The 19,288-nt window shown below is 51.8% G+C and overlaps 1 protein-coding gene across 1 annotated transcript in view; it reads left to right on the top strand.

The window, feature by feature from the left end:
* Positions 1-14,936, top strand: part of LOC142204431 (venom factor-like) — a 105,840-nt gene extending 90,904 nt beyond the window's left edge. Inside the window, 2 exon segments of the mRNA XM_075275743.1 lie at positions 12,760-12,895; positions 14,795-14,936. Of these exon segments, the coding sequence (XP_075131844.1) occupies positions 12,760-12,895; positions 14,795-14,936 (278 nt within the window).
* Positions 14,937-19,288: the final 4,352 nt, after the last annotated feature.

Below are 19,288 nucleotides of genomic sequence, written 5' to 3'. Positions count from 1 at the left end.
ATCAGGGTGGAGGGAGCCTCTAACCAGCAGAGTTGGGGGAAATCAGGGTGGAGGGAGCCTAGTATTAGCAGAATTGTGCAACGCTTATGGTGGATGAGTATGAGGATGCGGAGGAATTGGAGAGGTTGAGTACAGACATGGAGTTTCATGTTGGGGTGCTTTACACAGGTGGGCACAAAAATGAAGGCTCTATCCAGTGGTGGTTCATTTTTATCAAAGTGAGCCGGTCGGCACTCTCAGCTGACAGACGGGTGCGCTTGTCAGTGATGATGCCACCGGCTGCACTGAACACCCTCTCAGATAGGACGCTGGCGGCAGGACAGGACAGCACCTCCAAGGCATATAGGGCAAGTTCAAGCCACAGGTCCAACTTCGACACCCAATACGTGTAGGGCGCAGAGGGGTCGGAGAGGACAGGGCTGTGGTCGGAAAGGTATTCCCGCAACATGCGCCTATACTTCTCACGCCTGGTGACACTAGGACCCTCCGTGGCGGCACTTTGGCGAGGGGGTGCCATCAAGGTGTCCCAGACCTTAGACAGTGTGCCCCTCGTTTGTGTGGACCGGTGAGAACTTGGTTGCCTACTGGAGGAACTGCCCTCCCTGCCGCCAACGTCACATGCTGGAAACATCTCCATCATATTCTGCACCAATTGCCTGTGGCAAGCATTGATGCGATTGGCCCTCCCCTCTACCGGAATAAAAGACGAGATGTTGTTTTTATACCGGGGGTCAAGGATAGCAAAGATCCAGTACTGGTTGTCCTCCATGATTTTGACAATACGCTTGTCGGTTGTAAAGCACCCCAACATGAACTCAGCCATGTCTGCCACAGTGTTAGTTGGCATGACTCCTCTGGCCCCACCGGAAAGTTCAATCTCCATTTCCTCCTCATCCTCCATGTCTACCCATCCGCGCTGCAACAATGGGACGATTCGAAGTTGCCCGGAAGCCTCCTGTATCACCATCACATCATCGGACAACTCTTCTTCCTCCTCCTCCTCCTCCTCCTCCTCCTCCTCCATTAAACGCAGTGAAGCGGACAGATGTGTGGACCTACTCTCCAGCTGTGACGGATCGGATGCTATCCCTAACTCCTCTGTGTGATCTGAGTTATCCCTGATGTCAATCAGGGATTCTCTCAGAACACACAAGAGCGGGATTGTAAGGCTCACCATCGCATCCTCAGAGCTCACCCTCCTTGTGGACTCCTCAAAGACCCGTAGGATGTCACAAAGGTCTCTCATCCATGGCCACTCATGGATGTGAAACTGAGGCAGCTGACTTTGTGGCACCCTAGGGTTTTGTAGCTGGTATTCCATCAAAGGTCTCTGCTGCTCAACCACTCTATTCAACATCTGAAACGTTGAGTTCCAGCGTGTGGGGACGTCGCACAAAAGCCGGTGTTGTGGCACATGCAGGCGTTGCTGGAGAGATTTTAAGCTAGCAGCGGCTACTGTCGACTTGCGAAAGTGGGCGCACATGCGCCGCACTTTCACCAGTAGCTCTGGAACATTGGGGTAGCTCTTTAGGAAACGTTGCACCACTAGGTTGAAGACGTGGGCCAGGCATGGAACATGTTGGAGTCCGGCAAGCTCCAGAGCTGCTACCAGGTTCCGGCCGTTATCACAAACGACCATGCCTGGGCCCAGGTGCAGCGGCTCAAACCATATTGCCGTCTCATCGAGGAGGGCATCCCTCACCTCGGAGGCAGTGTGCTGTCTGTCCCCCAAGCTGATCAGCTTCAGCACAGCCTGCTGACGTCTACCAACGCCAGTGCTGCAACGTTTCCAACTCGTAGCTGGGGTCAATCTAACAGCGGAGGAGGAGGCGGTGGCGGAGGAGGAGGCGGTGGCGGAGGAGGAGGCGGTAGAGGAGGAGGAGGAGGGGGGTGTTCTTCTCGTGTCCCTGCCAGGAATGTTAGGCGGGGAGACGAGGTACACCGGGCCAGTTTGGGAAGCAGTCCCAGCCTCAACTACATTCACCCAGTGTGCCGTCAGTGAAATGTAGCGTCCCTGTCCGCATGCACTTGTCCACGCGTCGGTGGTCAAGTGGACCTTTGTGCAAAGCGCGGAACTAAGGGCCCGCCTGATGTTGAGTGACACGTGCTGGTGCAAGGCGGGGACGGCACACCGGGAGAAGTAGTGACGGCTAGGGACGGCATAGCGAGGTGCCGCAGTTGCCATCAGGTCCAGGAAGGCGGGAGTTTCAACAAGCCAGAACGCCAACATCTCCTGGGCCAGCAGTTTAGCGATGTTGGCGTTCAAGGCTTGCGCGTGTGGGTGGTTAGCAGTGTATTTCTGCCGCCGCTCCAATGTCTGAGAGATGGTGGGTTGTTGTAAAGAAACGCCTGATGGTGCCTTTGATGGTGCAGGAGAAGGAGATAAGACAGGACCAGGGGAGGATGAGGTAGAAGTCAACAAAGTGGCGGAGGCAGATGAAGTGGTGTCCTGGCTCGTCCTCTGGAGTGCATCGCCAGCACAGTCAGCAGTGGCAGTGGCAGAGGCAGAGGCAGTGGCAGAGGCAGTGGCAGTGGCGTGAACGGCAGGCGGCCTTTGTCCTGCCGTTGCTGCCTGCCACTGATTCCAGTGCTTGGATTCCAAATGACGGCGCATTGAAGTGGTGGACAGGTTGCTCTTCTCAGAGCCTCTAATCAATTTCGAGAGGCAAATTGTGCAGACAACACTATATCTGTCCTCGGCGCATTCCTTGAAAAAACTCCACACCTTCGAGAAACGTGCCCTCGAGGTGGGAGTTTTTCGGGGCTGGGTACGAACTGGAACATCTTGGGAGATTCCGGGTGTGGCCTGGCTTCGCCTAAGCTGCTGACCTCTGCCTCTGCCTCTAGCTACCCTTTTTTGTGCTGCACCTGCCTCAACATCCACACTACTTTCCCCGCTTGACATCCCCCCTGTCCAGGTCGGGTCAGTGTCCTCATCATCCACCACTTCCTCTTCCAACTCCTGTCTCATCTCCTCCTCCCGCACAATGCGCCGGTCAACTGGATGCCCTGACGGCAACTGCGTCACATCATCGTCGATGAGGGTGGGTTGCTGGTCATCCACCACCAAATCGAACGGAGATGGAGGAGACTCTAGTGTTTGAGCATCTGGACACAGATGCTCCTCTGTTAGGTTCGTGGAATCGTGACGTGGAGAGGCAGGTTGAGGGACAATGAAAGGAGCGGAGAACAGCTCTGGGGAGCAGGGACAGTTGGGGTTATTGTTCTGTGAAGCTTGGGAATTTTGGGAGGAAGGAGGACAAGACTGTTGGGTAATAGGAGGAGAGGAGGCAGAGTCTGACTGGCTGCTGGACAATGTGCTGTAAGCGTTCTCTGACAGCCATTGCAAGACCTGTTCCTGGTTCTCGGGCCTACTAAGGTTTGTACCCCGCAGTTTAGTTAATGTGGCAAGCAACCCTGGCACTGTGGAGTGGCGCAATGCTTGCTGCCCCACAGGAGTAGGCACGGGACGCCCTGTGGCTTCACTGCTACCTTGCTCCCCAGAACCATTCCCCCGACCTCGCCCACGGCCTCGTCCACGTCCCTTTCCGGGAGCCTTGCGCATTTTGAATTCCTAGTTAGAAATTGGCACTGTATACCAGTAGTAAAAATTGTGGGTGCACGTAACCACAATATATTCTTTGAATTACCAGTCAGAAACTGGCACTATATGGCAGTAGCAAGAAATGAGGGTATTTGTATTCCCAATATATTCTTTGAATTCCCAGTCAGACAATGGCACTGTATACCAGTAGTAAAAATTGTGGGTGCACGTAACCACAATATATTCTTTGAATTACCAGTCAGAAACTGGCACTATATGGCAGTAGCAAGAAATGAGGGTATTTATAACCCCAATATATTCTTTGAATTCCCAGTCAGACAATGGCACTGTATACCAGTAGTAAAAATTGTGGGTGCACGTAACCCCAATATATTCTTTGAATTCCCAGTCAGACAATGGCACTATATGGCAGTAGCAAGAAATGAGGGTATTTGTATTCCCAATATATTCTTTGAATTCCCAGTCAGACAATGGCACTGTATACCAGTAGTAAAAATTGTGGGTGCACGTAACCACAATATATTCTTTGAATTACCAGTCAGAAACTGGCACTATATGGCAGTAGCAAGAAATGAGGGTATTTATAACCCCAATATATTCTTTGAATTCCCAGTCAGACAATGGCACTGTATACCAGTAGTAAAAATTGTGGGTGCACGTAACCCCAATATATTCTTTGAATTCCCAGTCAGACAATGGCACTGTATACCAGTAGTAAAAATTGTGGGTGCACGTAACCACAATATATTCTTTGAATTACCAGTCAGAAACTGGCACTATATGGCAGTAGCAAAAATAGTGGGTGTATATAGCCCCAATCCTATTGCTAGGGGACTTGCAGGGTATTTCTGGGGTGAAGGTGGGGGGGCACACCGTTGGAACGGGTATCGGGGGTATATATCGGGTATACGGGAATACACTGACAGTGTATTCCATTCAGGATCCTGGGAAAGCTGGGTTGCGGCGATTGAGCCCGTCAGTGCCACGTTACACTGACAAGCTTCTCCCTGGAATTTAGCTCTTACAAGAGCTGTTGGTTGTCTTCTCCTTCCTATCCTAGCCTGTCCCTGCCTACCCAGAATCTAAGCCCTAGCTAGCTGGACGGAAACCTCCGTCCTCGGTGAATTGCAAGCTCAGAATGACGCGAAGCTGGGCGGCGCTGTTCTTTTAAATTAGAGGTCACATGTTTTCGGCAGCCAATGGGTTTTGCCTACTTTTCTCAACGTCACCGGTGTCGTAGTTCCTGTCCCACCTACCCTGCGCTGTTATTGGAGCAAAAAAGGCGCCAGGGAAGGTGGGAGGGGAATCGAGTAATGGCGCACTTTACCACGCGGTGTTCGATTCGATTCGAACATGCCGAACAGCCTAATATCCGATCGAACATGAGTTCGATAGAACACTGTTCGCTCATCTCTACTTACAATCTATGAGGTAGAGGGGGGGACATCGGAGGTAGCAGGGGTGGCATCGGAGGTAGCAGGGGTGGCATCGGAGGGAGCAGGGGGGACATCGGAGGTAGCAGGGGGGAAATCGGAGGTAGCAGGGGGGAAATCGGAGGTAGCAGGGGGGAAATCGGAGGTAGCAGGAGGGACATCGGAGGTAGCAGGGGGGACATCGGAGGTAGCAGGGGGGACATCGGAGGTAGCAGGGGGGAAATCGGAGGTAGCAGGGGGGAAATCGGAGGTAGCAGGAGGGACATCGGAGGTAGCAGGGGGGACATCGGAGGTAGAAGGGGGGACATCGGAGGTAGCAGGGGTGGCATCGGAGGTAGCAGGGGGGACATCGGAGGTAGCAGGGGCGGCATCGGAGGTAGCAGGGGGGACATCGGAGGTAGCAGGGGCGGCAGCGGAGGTAGCAGGGGGGACATCGGAGGTAGCAGAGGCGGCATCGGAGGTAGAAGGGGGGACATCGGTGGTAGTAGAGGCGGCATCGGAGGTAGAAGGGGGGACATCGGAGGTAGCAGGGGTGGCATTGGAGGTTGCAGGAGTGGCAATGGAGATAGCGGGGGGACATCGGAGGTAGCAGGGGCGACATCGGAGGTAGCAGGGGGGACATCGGAGGTAGCAGGGGCGGCATCGAAGGTAGCAGGGGAGACATCGGAGGTAGCAGGGGTGGCATCGGAGGTAGCAGGAGGGACATCGGAGGTAGCAGAGGCGGCATCGGAGGTAGAAGGGGGGAAATCGGAGGTAGCAGGGGCGGCATCGGAGGTAGCAGGGGGGACATCGGAGGTAGTAGGGGGGACATCGGAGGTAGCAGAGGCGGCATCGGAGGTAGCAGGGGAGACATAGGAGGTAGCAGGAGCAGCATCGGAGGTTGCAGGAGCGGCATCGGAGGTAGCAGAGGGGACATCGGAGGTAACAGGGGTGGCATTGGAGGTTGCAGGAGCAGCATCGGAGGTAGCAGGGGCAGCATTGGAGGTAGCAGGGGGGACATCGGAGGTAGCAGGGGGGACATCGGAGGTAGCAGGGGCGACATCGGAGGTAGCAGGGGGGACATCGGAGGTAGCAGGGGTGGCATCGGAGGTAGCAGAGGGGACATCGGAGGTAGCAGAGGCGGCATAGGAGGTAGAAGGGGGGACATCGGAGGTAGCAGGGGCGGCATCGGAGGTAGCAGGGGGGACATCGGAGGTAGCAGAGGCGGCATCGGAGGTAGAAGGGGGGACATCGGAGGTAGCAGGGGCGGCATCGGAGGTAGCAGGGGGGACATCGGAGGTAGCAGAGGCGGCATCGGAGGTAGAAGGGGGGACATCGGAGGTAGCAGGGGCGTCATCGGAGGTAGCAGGGGCAGCATTGGAGGTAGCAGGGGGGACATCGGAGGTAGCAGGGGGGACATCGGAGGTAGCAGGGGCGACATCGGAGGTAGCAGGGGGGACATCGGAGCTAGCAGGGGTGGCATCGGAGGTAGCAGGGGGGACATCGGAGGTAGCAGAGGCGGCATAGGAGGTAGAAGGGGGGACATCGGAGGTAGCAGATGCGGCATCGGAGGTAGAAGGGGGGACATCGGAGGTAGCAGGGGCGGCATCGGAGGTAGCAGGGGGGACATCGGAGGTAGCAGAGGCGGCATCGGAGGTAGAAGGGGGGTTATCGGAGGTAGCAGGGGGGACATCGGAGGTAGCAGGGGCAGCATCGGAGGTAGCAGGGGGGACATCGGAGGTAGTAGGGGGGACATCGGAGGTAGCAGAGGCGGCATCGGAGGTAGCAGGGGAGACATAGGAGGTAGCAGGAGCAGCATCGGAGGTTGCAGGAGCGGCATCGGAGGTAGCAGAGGGGACATCGGAGGTAACAGGGGGGACATCGGAGGTAGCAGGGGGGACATCGGAGGTAGCAGGGGCGACATCGGAGGTAGCAGGGGGGACATCGGAGGTAGCAGGGGTGGCATCGGAGGTAGCAGGGGGGACATCGGAGGTAGCAGAGACGGCATAGGAGGTAGAAGGGGGGACATCGGAGGTAGCAGGGGCGGCATCGGAGGTAGCAGGGGGGACATCAGAGGTAGCAGAGGCGGCATTGGAGGTAGAAGGGGGGACATCGGAGGTAGCAGGGGCGGCATCGGAGGTAGCAGGGGGGACATCGGAGGTAGCAGAGGCGGAATCGGAGGTAGAAGGGGGGTTATCGGAGGTAGCAGGGGGGACATCGGAGGTAGCAGGGGGGACATCGGAGGTAGCAGGGGCGGCATCGGAGGTAGCAGGGGGGACATCGGAGGTAGCAGAGGCGGCATCGGAGGTAGAAGGGGGGACATCGGAGATAGCAGGGGCGGCATCGGAGGTAGCAGGGGGGACATCGGAGGTAGCAGAGGCGAAATCGGAGGTAGCAGGGGTGGCATCGGAGGTAGCAGAAGTGACATCGGAGGTAGCAGGGGGGACATCGGAGGTAGCAGGGGTGGCATCGGAGGTAGCAGGGGGGACATCGGAGGTAGCAGGGGGGACATCGGAGGTAGCAGGGGCAGCATCGGAGGTAGCAGGGGGGACATCGGAGGTAGCAGGGGCAGCATCGGAGGTAGCAGGGGGGACATCGGAAGTAGCAGGGGGGACATCGGAGGTAGCAGGGGGGACATCGGAGGTAAAGGGGGGACATCAGAGGTAGCAGGGGCGGCATCGGAGGTAGCAGGGGGCGACATCGGAGGTAGCAGGGGGGAAATCGGAGGTAGCAGGAGGGACATCGCAGGTAGCAGGGGTGGCATCGGAGGTAGCAGGGGGGACATCGGAGGTAGCAGGAGGGACATCAGAGGTAGCAGGGGTGGCATCGGAGGTAGCAGGGGCGACATCGGAGGTAGCAGGGGGGAAATCGGAGGTAGCAGGGGCGGCATCGGAGGTAGCAGGGGGGACATCGGAGGTAGCAGGGGGGACATCGGAGGTAGCAGGGGGGACATCGGAGGTAGCAGGAGCAGCATCGGAGGTTGCAGGAGCGGCATCGGAGGTAGCAGGGGCGACATCGGAGGTAGCAGGGGGGAAATCGGAGGTAGCAGGAGGGACATCGGAGGTAGCAGGGGTGGCATCGGAGGTAGCAGGGGGGACATCGGAGGTAGCAGGGGGGAAATCGGAGGTAGCAGGAGGGACATCGGAGGTAGCAGGGGTGGCATCGGAGGTATCAGGAGGGACATCGGAGGTAGCAGAGGCGGCATCGGAGGTAGAAGGGGGGACATCGGAGGTAGCAGGGGGGACATCGGAGGTAGCAGAGGCGGCATCGGAGGTAGAAGGGGGGACATCGGAGGTAGCAGGGTCGGCATCGGAGGTAGCAGGGGGGACATCGGAGGTAGCAGGGGGGACATCGGAGGTAGCAGGGGGGACATTGGAGGTAGCAGAGGCGGCATCGGAGGTAGCAGAGGCGGCATCGGAGGTAGAAGGGAGGAAATCGGAGGTAGCAGGGGCGGCATCGGAGGTAGCAGGGGGGACATCGGAGGTAGCAGGGGGGACATTGGAGGTAGCAGGGGCAGCATCGGAGGTAGCAGGGGGGACATCGGAGGTAGCAGGGGCAGCATCGGAGGTAGCAGGGGGGACATCGGAGGTAGCAGGGGGGACATCGGAGGTAGCAGGGGGGACATCGGAGGTAAAGGGGGGACATCAGAGGTAGCAGAGGCGGCATCGGAGGTAGAAGGGGGGACATCGGAGGTAGAAGGGGGGACATCGGAGGTAGCAGGGGCGGCATCGGAGGTAGCAGGGGGGACATCGGAGGTAGCAGAGGCGGCATTGGAGGTAGAAGGGGGGACATCGGAGGTAGCAGGGGCGTCATCGGAGGTAGCAGGGGTGGCATCGGAGGTAGCAGGGGGGAAATCGGAGGTAGCAGGGGGGACATCGGAGGTAGCAGGGGGGAAATCGGAGGTAGCAGGGGGGATATGGGAGGTAGCAGGGGTGGCATTGGAGGTTGCAGGAGTGGCATTTGAGGTAGCGGGGGGACATCGGAGGTAGCAGGGGTGGCATTGGAGGTTGCAGGAGTGGCAATGGAGATAGCGGGGGGACATCGGAGGTAGCAGGGGCGACATCGGAGGTAGCAGGGGGGACATCGGAGGTAGCAGGGGCGGCATCGAAGGTAGCAGGGGAGACATCGGAGGTAGCAGGGGTGGCATCGGAGGTAGCAGGAGGGACATCGGAGGTAGCAGAGGCGGCATCGGAGGTAGAAGGGGGGAAATCGGAGGTAGCAGGGGCGGCATCGGAGGTAGCAGGGGGGACATCGGAGGTAGTAGGGGGGACATCGGAGGTAGCAGAGGCGGCATCGGAGGTAGCAGGGGAGACATAGGAGGTAGCAGGAGCAGCATCAGAGGTTGCAGGAGCGGCATCGGAGGTAGCAGAGGGGACATCGGAGGTAACAGGGGTGGCATTGGAGGTTGCAGGAGCAGCATCGGAGGTAGCAGGGGCAGCATTGGAGGTAGCAGGGGGGACATCGGAGGTAGCAGGGGGGACATCGGAGGTAGCAGGGGCGACATCGGAGGTAGCAGGGGGGACATCGGAGGTAGCAGGGGTGGCATCGGAGGTAGCAGAGGGGACATCGGAGGTAGCAGAGGCGGCATAGGAGGTAGAAGGGGGGACATCGGAGGTAGCAGGGGCGGCATCGGAGGTAGCAGGGGGGACATCGGAGGTAGCAGAGGCGGCATCGGAGGTAGAAGGGGGGACATCGGAGGTAGCAGGGGCGGCATCGGAGGTAGCAGGGGGGACATCGGAGGTAGCAGAGGCGGCATCGGAGGTAGAAGGGGGGACATCGGAGGTAGCAGGGGCGTCATCGGAGGTAGCAGGGGCAGCATTGGAGGTAGCAGGGGGGACATCGGAGGTAGCAGGGGGGACATCGGAGGTAGCAGGGGCGACATCGGAGGTAGCAGGGGGGACATCGGAGGTAGCAGGGGTGGCATCGGAGGTAGCAGGGGGGACATCGGAGGTAGCAGAGGCGGCATAGGAGGTAGAAGGGGGGACATCGGAGGTAGCAGGGGCGGCATTGGAGGTAGCAGGGGGGACATCGGAGGTAGCAGATGCGGCATCGGAGGTAGAAGGGGGGACATCGGAGGTAGCAGGGGCGGCATCGGAGGTAGCAGGGGGGACATCGGAGGTAGCAGAGGCGGCATCGGAGGTAGAAGGGGGGTTATCGGAGGTAGCAGGGGGGACATCGGAGGTAGCAGGGGCAGCATCGGAGGTAGCAGGGGGGACATCGGAGGTAGTAGGGGGGACATCGGAGGTAGCAGAGGCGGCATCGGAGGTAGCAGGGGAGACATAGGAGGTAGCAGGAGCAGCATCGGAGGTTGCAGGAGCGGCATCGGAGGTAGCAGAGGGGACATCGGAGGTAACAGGGGGGACATCGGAGGTAGCAGGGGGGACATCGGAGGTAGCAGGGGCGACATCGGAGGTAGCAGGGGGGACATCGGAGGTAGCAGGGGTGGCATCGGAGGTAGCAGGGGGGACATCGGAGGTAGCAGAGACGGCATAGGAGGTAGAAGGGGGGACATCGGAGGTAGCAGGGGCGGCATCGGAGGTAGCAGGGGGGACATCAGAGGTAGCAGAGGCGGCATTGGAGGTAGAAGGGGGGACATCGGAGGTAGCAGGGGCGGCATCGGAGGTAGCAGGGGGGACATCGGAGGTAGCAGAGGCGGAATCGGAGGTAGAAGGGGGGTTATCGGAGGTAGCAGGGGGGACATCGGAGGTAGCAGGGGGGACATCGGAGGTAGCAGGGGCGGCATCGGAGGTAGCAGGGGGGACATCGGAGGTAGCAGAGGCGGCATCGGAGGTAGAAGGGGGGACATCGGAGGTAGCAGGGGCGGCATCGGAGGTAGCAGGGGGGACATCGGAGGTAGCAGAGGCGAAATCGGAGGTAGCAGGGGTGGCATCGGAGGTAGCAGAAGTGACATCGGAGGTAGCAGGGGCGGCATCGGAGGTAGCAGGGGGGACATCGGAGGTAGCAGAGGCGGAATCGGAGGTAGAAGGGGGGTTATCGGAGGTAGCAGGGGGACATCGGAGGTAGCAGGGGGGACATCGGAGGTAGCAGGGGCAGCATCGGAGGTAGCAGGGGGGACATTGGAAGTAGCAGGGGCAGCATCGGAGGTAGCAGGGGGGACATCGGAGGTAGCAGGGGGGACATCGGAGGTAGCAGGGGGGACATCAGAGGTAAAGGGGGGACATCAGAGGTAGCAGAGGCGGCATCGGAGGTAGAAGGGGGGACATCGGAGGTAGCGGGGGCTGCATTGGAGGTAGCAGGGGGGACATCGGAGGTAGCAGGGGGGACATCGGAGGTAAAGGGGGGACATCGGAGGTAGCAGGGGTGGCATCGGAGGTAGCAAGGGTGGCATCGGACGTAGTATTACTCATACAGTGGTCCAGACATTTATGTGTCATTACTCAAATATTAAAACTGTATGAGCCGTCGTGTCCTTTAAAGTGCAGATGGTGTGCTGAATGTCTTTGGAGAAAATGACATACACCTGTAGACTTCCTCACTTCAAATCTTTATTCAAAACCTCTAATTCTGTCCTTCACCTCACTAAACAAGCCTACTTAACCGCTCTCATTTCTTCTCTCTCCTGTAACAGCAAGTTACTCCAAAACTGTGTATAGGGGGAAACTTGTAACCGGAACACCCCTTTAAAGGGCTTACAAAATGAGATATTGGTCACTTTGTTGCCTGAAGAAATAAAATGGCTGAAAAGAAACAAAGGCCCCACAATGAAAACACCATCACCCTGAAAGTAACTCCGAAAAGTTCTAAAAACACTTGGAACCCAAACAAACATCCTAAAAATCCTACACAATCCGGAGCTGAGTTATGTTTGGTTTCAAAGCTAAGAGAAGTAAAGGGATTGGGGGGGTTAGAGAGTGAAAGTGTGTGAAAAAAAAATCACCTGTCCCTGGTGTTCTGGTGTATACCAGCGTGGTCTGAGTTCATGCAGCTGCTGATACTGGGAGCCGGCTGTAACTTCAGCCGGAGCTCCCAGAGAGAAGGCAGAGAAGGTTTATTCCCATCCCTGCCTTCTCGATTGCTGTGTATACAATGCTCAATGAGTGCTGTATACATGGCTATGTGCGCCACCATGATGATGTGATCAAGTGTCTTGCAAGAGCTACTGGGTCCTACAGGACCTAGATCAGCTCTGTAATACAGAGATGTGCTCACAGCACTCTCCCATAGAAATGAAGGGAAGCGGCCGCCACACGGGAGGTTAAGCGGCCGGCCGCCAGCAAAGTCTGTATGGCAGGTGCTTCCATTCATTTCTATGGGAGCGTGCTGTTCGGATCGGCTGATCCGAACAGTGTTTGCTCATCTCTACTCTGTATACTGTGTATACAGCATGCAGGAGGCTGGATTCCTCCTGCAACTGAGGCTAAATGGACCAGCCCCAGTTGCAGAGGAAATCAGCCTTCCTAACAAAGAAAAAGGTGATCAGATGTCCCCAAAGGTCATGACCTTATGGGGACTCAATCTGAAAAAAAATATATAAAAAAAATTATAAAAAAGTTTAAAAAAATAAGTAAAATAATACGCCAATACAACACCGTTATTAAAGGTTATAGCCCCACCCCCGACAACACCATACAAAATAAAAATTACCATAACGGAAAGGAAAAACTATTTTATAAATTTTTTCAGTAACACAGTGGGCATAAGAAGCTGTCGGCGGTTCTAGATCTCTCCTGTACACAGAACGTCACCTGCTTTCATTACAGTTCTAGGACTAGTGGACTCCTAGGTCTATCTATGTTCATATATCCCAATTTCTACTTCTAGGCACAGATGACGTTATCCCCAATCAGAAACGCATTTTTATTAGTCACAGCAAATGTAAGAATTCCATAAAGATGAACGTTGGCCAAGACTATGTGATGTGGGGGCTGTCCAAAGATCTGTGGAACACGGCGTCTGGGTAAGTAACAGTAACAAGTTTGGGTACATGGGAACAGTGATCATACAGAAATCCTAGCACCCCATAACTAATCTCAGAAGAGGTGTGTCCATTACATAGTAGCCAAAGGCTAAAAACGTGGAGGCAACACATTACCGTTTCTTCTGGTTTCCTTTGCGAACTTATTATCCTACCTATAGGGAAACCGCTGACGTTTCTGTAGGTATAATTGACATGCTGTGATTTCCAAAACGACAAGGGTTTTGGAAATGGCAGCATGTGCCTATTTTTTTGCAATTTGTGGATGAGGATGCCGTGCTTATATCCTCACCGGCCAAGCCACAGCTTTTTGTCTCGTGGCCCCAACCTATAACAGTTCCCCCATAAAGTATATTGCACCTCAATAACTTCCCATTCTGTATGACGTCCCATTAGTGCTCCCCGCACAGTAAAATTCCCCTGTAGTTGCCTTCACCTTGTATAATACCCTCTTGCAGTATAGTGCCCCCACACAGCATGATACCTCCACATAGTATAATGGCCCATAAGCGCCCCTACACAGTAAAATGCCCCTTTTGTTACCTCCACATAATGTAATACCGCCTCACAGTATAGTTCCCCAGATAGACTGATACCTCTTTAGTTACCTCCACATAGTATAATGGCACATTAGTGCCCCTTCCTTCATTCGGACTAGGCATTGTCTAAGGGGCTTCAAGTTGTAACCTTTGAGCCTTGTACCTAGATTTTGATGCTGCAAATACCCAGGTTGCATCTGTAAGATAGTCCCTGGTCCATGGAGGAAACGGGAGAGTGTAACCATCTGTAGCAATAAGGGTAAAACATAGAGAAGTCATCAAGACAAAGCCAAGGTATGTAGTGATCTGCTGGAGTGATAAAGCAAGGTTTCTCAGGTCAAGGATTGTAGCCCTCTCATAACTGGCTTACAAAATCTTACGGCTTACCCTTCTTGGCGTTGCAATTTCCATGTTGAGGGCTGTAATTGGCCTTTAGAGTGGCTAATACCGTTTTACCATAAAGTAACAATAATACAATGCCGTTGTACTACTTTAAGAGCTGTGACCCTCTCCAATTCCTTGAGGGAACATGTTAACACAAGCAAGTCATCATCATCCCTAGAACTAGTCTTGCCTTTACCTTAATTTTACGGTTGTCGGGATTTGAACCGAGGTCTTTTGATTTTCCTGGTCTACCTTGTGACTATTTGCGTTTGGTCTCTGTCTTCATGTTGCATTTGCATCTTGATTGTCTTCTGGAGTTTGGAGGTCCCAGGTGTGTTCATTTGCATTATCCATTCAGGTGTTGCTAGGCTCTATTTAAGGTGGGCTGTCTGGTCACTCCGGCCCGGTTTTCGTTGTTACCGACCTTGATTCTTGGCTCAGTAGGAGGAGTGGTTTGTGGAAGTTGGTTGGTCTCAGGAAGCTAATCTGGAAGTGGTGTGAGTCTGTTCTGTGTGAGAGTCTATTTAACTCTCAACATTGCTTCTCAACCCCTGTCCTGCATTTTCTGGTTGCCTGACACGGTTTTGGTGTTAGTGAGTTTTGTACAAGGGCTTCAGGTTTATTTTACCCCTGTCCTGTGATACCCTTTCCTCACTACGCCATTGTTCCTCTCCTCATTCTTCTGTTGTGTAGCCTTGTTCAGCTCTCAGCCCACCTGTCTCTTAGGTCTCCGCGTTTAGAGAGCCAGAAGTTGTCGGGGCCAAGCTTAGCTTGGGTACAGCTGACCAACACCCTCAGGCAGAGCCTAGTCAGCCGTCGTAGCTGCAAGGAAAGTGTTCCTACCCCTGTTCCATAGCGGTGCAAGCAGCATTCAGCATACGGTTGCTCGAGCATGGACACAACCGTGACAACAGTCTTGGTCCACACCAATAATTTTATCTCTTTGATTCCCCCACAGATATTACTACATGATAACCAAAGACACATGGATTGAGAAGTGGCCAAGTGTCAAAGAATGCGAGGAAGAAAAGTATGAGGATATCTGTTCAGAACTCTCCAAGTTTGAGAAAAGATTGACACAACGTGGCTGTCTCCAATAAGTTATTTCAGACCCCTCTTTATATATGCTTACAATTAACCACCAATAAAGGTTCTTCCCATCCAATGGTTTCATGTTATTATAGTAAAGTCCCTATTATAGGGGTAACTACCTGTGGAATAAGGGGAGGAGGGAGTCGTGGAGGAACCGGGATTGGGGTTGGTTCCGATTGTGTGACCTGTTGGAGGATGAGATGGGAACCACTAGTTCCAGCATGAAGAAACTGCTGGAGGAGGTCAGGTAAGTTTTGCTCTCCGGACAATCCCTTTAAGAGTAGGGTGGTGAATGTTCACAGCACAGTGACTTTCCACTACCACCATTGAGAGCTGAATGGAATTGGCCTCGTAGCCAATATTTTTTATTATTCTATTTTACGTGATCCTTTGTTTTCTTATACAATATACTGCCAAATAGACTTTGGTTGCCTTCGCAGTTGACATCATAATGTACATAAACTTTGGCTAGTTGGTTGCTATGGTACAAAATTATAGTGTATACCAGTCTTTGGAAGGCATAAGCCGGCACTTTCTATCAACTGTGTAAACAGATACTCTTTGGTTGGCTTCCAACATCAATTCTTTCACGGACCATATGGCAAACACCATCGTACTGTGCGCACATAAGGAAAAGAATAAATATAGGATAAAAGGGATTTCCCCGTGAACATGATATTATTTTTTCATTTGCAGACAATTAAAAGTTAAAAATTTTAAAGATTTTCCATTTAGCCATCTGTTGTTTGGATTGGTTGACAATGAACATGACCATGAATGCAGGAACTTTCTATGGTCCGTGACTTATCAGAAACCTGGCCATAATGTCCTTATTGTGGTCAGGTTATCTTCTAATACATGTAGTGTCCTCCTGATAACCAGCCATGATGTCCTTATTGTGGTCAGGTTATCTTCTCATACATGTAGTGTCCTCCTGATAACCAGCCATAATGTCCTTATTGTGGTCGGGTTATCTTCTAATACATGTAGTGTCCTCCTGATAACCAGCCATGATGTCCTTATTGTGGCCAGGTTATCTTCTCATACATGTAGTGTCCTCCTGATAACCAGCCATAATGTCCTTATTGTGGTCGGGTTATCTTCTCATACATGTAGTGTCCTCCTGATAACCAGCCATGATGTCCTTATTGTGGTCAGGTTATCTTCTCATACATGTAGTGTCCTCCTGATAACCAGCCATAATGTCCTTATTGTGGTCGGGTTATCTTCTCATACATGTAGTGTCCTCCTGATAACCAGCCATAATGTCCTTATTGTGGTCGGGTTATCTTCTCATACATGTAGTGTCCTCCTGATAACCAGCCATGATGTCTTTATTGTGGTCAGGTTATCTTCTCATACATGTAGTGTCCTCCTGATAACCAGCCATAATGTCCTTATTGTGGTCGGGTTATCTTCTCATACATGTAGTGTCCTCCTGATAACCAGCCATGATGTCCTTATTGTGGTCAGGTTATCTTCTCATACATGTAGTGTCCTCCTGATAACCAGCCATGATGTACTTATTGTGGTCAGGTTATCTTCTCATACATGTAGTGTCCCTCCTAATAACCAGCCATGATGTCCTTATTGTGGTCGAGTTATCGTCTCATACATGTAGTGTCCTTCTGATAACCAGCCATGATGTCCTCTTCACTAGAGATGAGTGAACAGTAAAATATTTGATGTTCGTTATTCGTTTCGAATAGCCCCTCAATATTTGACTATTGGAACGAATATCAAACCCCATTATAGTCTATGGGGGAAAATGCTTTGTTTCAGGGGAAGCCACACTTCGACTCAGGAGGGTCACCAAGTCCACTATGACACCCCAGGAAATCATGCCAACATCTCTGCAATGCAACTGGGACAGCAGGGGAAGCATGTCTGGGGGCATCTAACATGCCCAAGTCACAGGATTACCCCAACATAACAGCCTATCAACTACACACTTTCCACATTCAAAAAAACCTCTATCAAAGTGGGAAAATACCTGGAAACCTTCTTTACTCCCCAAATGGATGGACACAAACCCCAATTTAAGCTCAACAAACAGTAACAACCACCCCTTTAAATCACGTTGCCCATGACAACCACAGATGGAATAGACAATGGGAAATCCAAAAGCCCTCACCCTTAGCTGTCATTGTGGATGTGTGTGTGTGTGTGTGTGTGTGTGTGTGTGAGATGTGGTAAGACCTTTCAAAATTCACTTCTCTAGCCCATTATTATTATTATTATTATTATTATTATTATTATTATTATTATTGTTATTATTATTATTATTTATTTATTTATATAGCACCATTAATTCCATAGTGCTTTACATTATTATATTAATTCCATGGTGTTGTACATTATTATATTAATTCCATGGTGCTGTACATTATTATATTAATTCCATGGTGTTGTACATTATTATATTAATTCCATGGTGCTGTACATTATTATATTAATTCCATGGTGCTGTACATTATTATATTAATTCCATGGTGCTTTACATTATTATATTAATTCCATGGTGCTGTACATTATTATATTAATTCCATGGTGCTGTACATTATTATATTAATTCTCTGGTGCTGTACATTATTACATTAATTCCATGGTGCTGTAAATTATTATATTAATTCCAGGGTGCTGTACATTATTATATTAATTCCATGGTGCTCTGTACATTATATTAATTCCATGGTGCTGTACATTATTATATTAATCCCATGGTGCTGTACATTATTATATTATACCCATGGTGCTGTACATTATTATATTAATTCCATGGTGCTGTACATTATTATATTAATTCCATGGTGCTGTACATTATTATATTAATTCCATGGTGCTGTACATTATTATATTATACCCATGGTGCTGTACATTATTATATTAATTCCATGGTGCTGTACATTATTATATTAATTCCATGGTGCTGTACATTATTATATTAATTCCATGGTGCTGTACATTATTATATTAATTCCATGGTGTTGTACATTATTATATTAATTCCATGGTGCTGTACATTATTATATTAATTCCATGGTGCTTTACATTATTATATTAATTCTCTGGTGCTGTACATTATTATATTAATTCCATGGTGCTTTACATTATTATATTAATTCCATGGTGCTGTACATTATTATATTAATTCCATGGTGCTGTACATTATTATATTAATTCCATGGTGCTGTACATTATTATATTAATTCCATTGTTCTGTACATTATTATATTAATTCCATGGTGCTGTACATTATTATATTAATTCCATGGTGCTTTACATTTGGGGGTTACATACAATACTACAAAAAATGTGAAAGGTTCACAGCTCACCCACAATGAAAAGAGTTGGCTAAACCTTTATGTGCGCGAAAGATATACCCCCGGCTAGGGCAATATTGTAACATACAATACACAGAATATACAGGTAGATATAATACTAACAGTATTCGACTGGCACAGTGGGGTAGAGGGCCCTGCCCGAGGGGGCTTAAAATCTATGGGGGAAGGGGGTAGAGACAGAAGGAGAGGGGGGAGACTGTACAGATGGCGGTGCGGTGATAGTGTTATTGGAGGTTGTAGGCCTTCCTGAATAGGGGAGTCTTCAGCCCTTCCAAATTAAGTTCCAGGCCCTTAAGCTGAGCTACCAGCAGAGATTGAGGCCCTTCAGGTGACTTCAGCCTCTACCTGCAGAGTTTTAGGCCCTTTAACTTAGTTCAGCCTCTACCTGCAGAGATTTGTTGGTTCTTTGGGCGAGTTGAGCCTTTAAAATACAGTGATTTTGGCCCTTGGGTGAGTAGAGCCATGCAGCAGCAGCGTTTTATTTTTTGGCCCTTGGGGTGACCCCTAAAAAATTAGATTTCAGGCCCTTGGGCTGGAGCCCTAAAAAATTGAGTTGCTACACCCGGGGGGGGGGGAGATAATGGAATATATATATATATATATATATATATATATATATATATATATATATATTCACATTCAGAAGTAGGGGCTGGGGTTGTAGGAGGAGGAGTATGAGGAGGAAGAGTAAATTGGGTGCTGGCGGCTTCTCTCCAGTACCTGGACTCTGGAGTGGATGCCCAGCTGAATATCGTAACGTCCTCGCACATGTCCCCTGCTGCTGCTGGCAGCCTCTCTCCAGTACCTGGACTGTGGACTGGATATACAGCTGGATATCCATGTCCTCATGCACGTCCACTGCTGCTACGCTGCATGATGTATTAAGCTCTACAAAGACCTGTTATTTCCTGCCTAACCAAAGCTATGAAAGCACTTTATCGCCCTCAGAACAAGCTCTCCCTATCACTCCGAAACTGAAATGACACGAATATGGCGGCAGCAGTTCTTATGAATGG

This window comes from Leptodactylus fuscus, chromosome 5 (genome assembly GCF_031893055.1).
Source record: "Leptodactylus fuscus isolate aLepFus1 chromosome 5, aLepFus1.hap2, whole genome shotgun sequence".
Taxonomy (NCBI): Eukaryota; Metazoa; Chordata; class Amphibia; order Anura; family Leptodactylidae; genus Leptodactylus; species Leptodactylus fuscus.
This window is presented reverse-complemented; position numbering and strand designations above follow the sequence as displayed.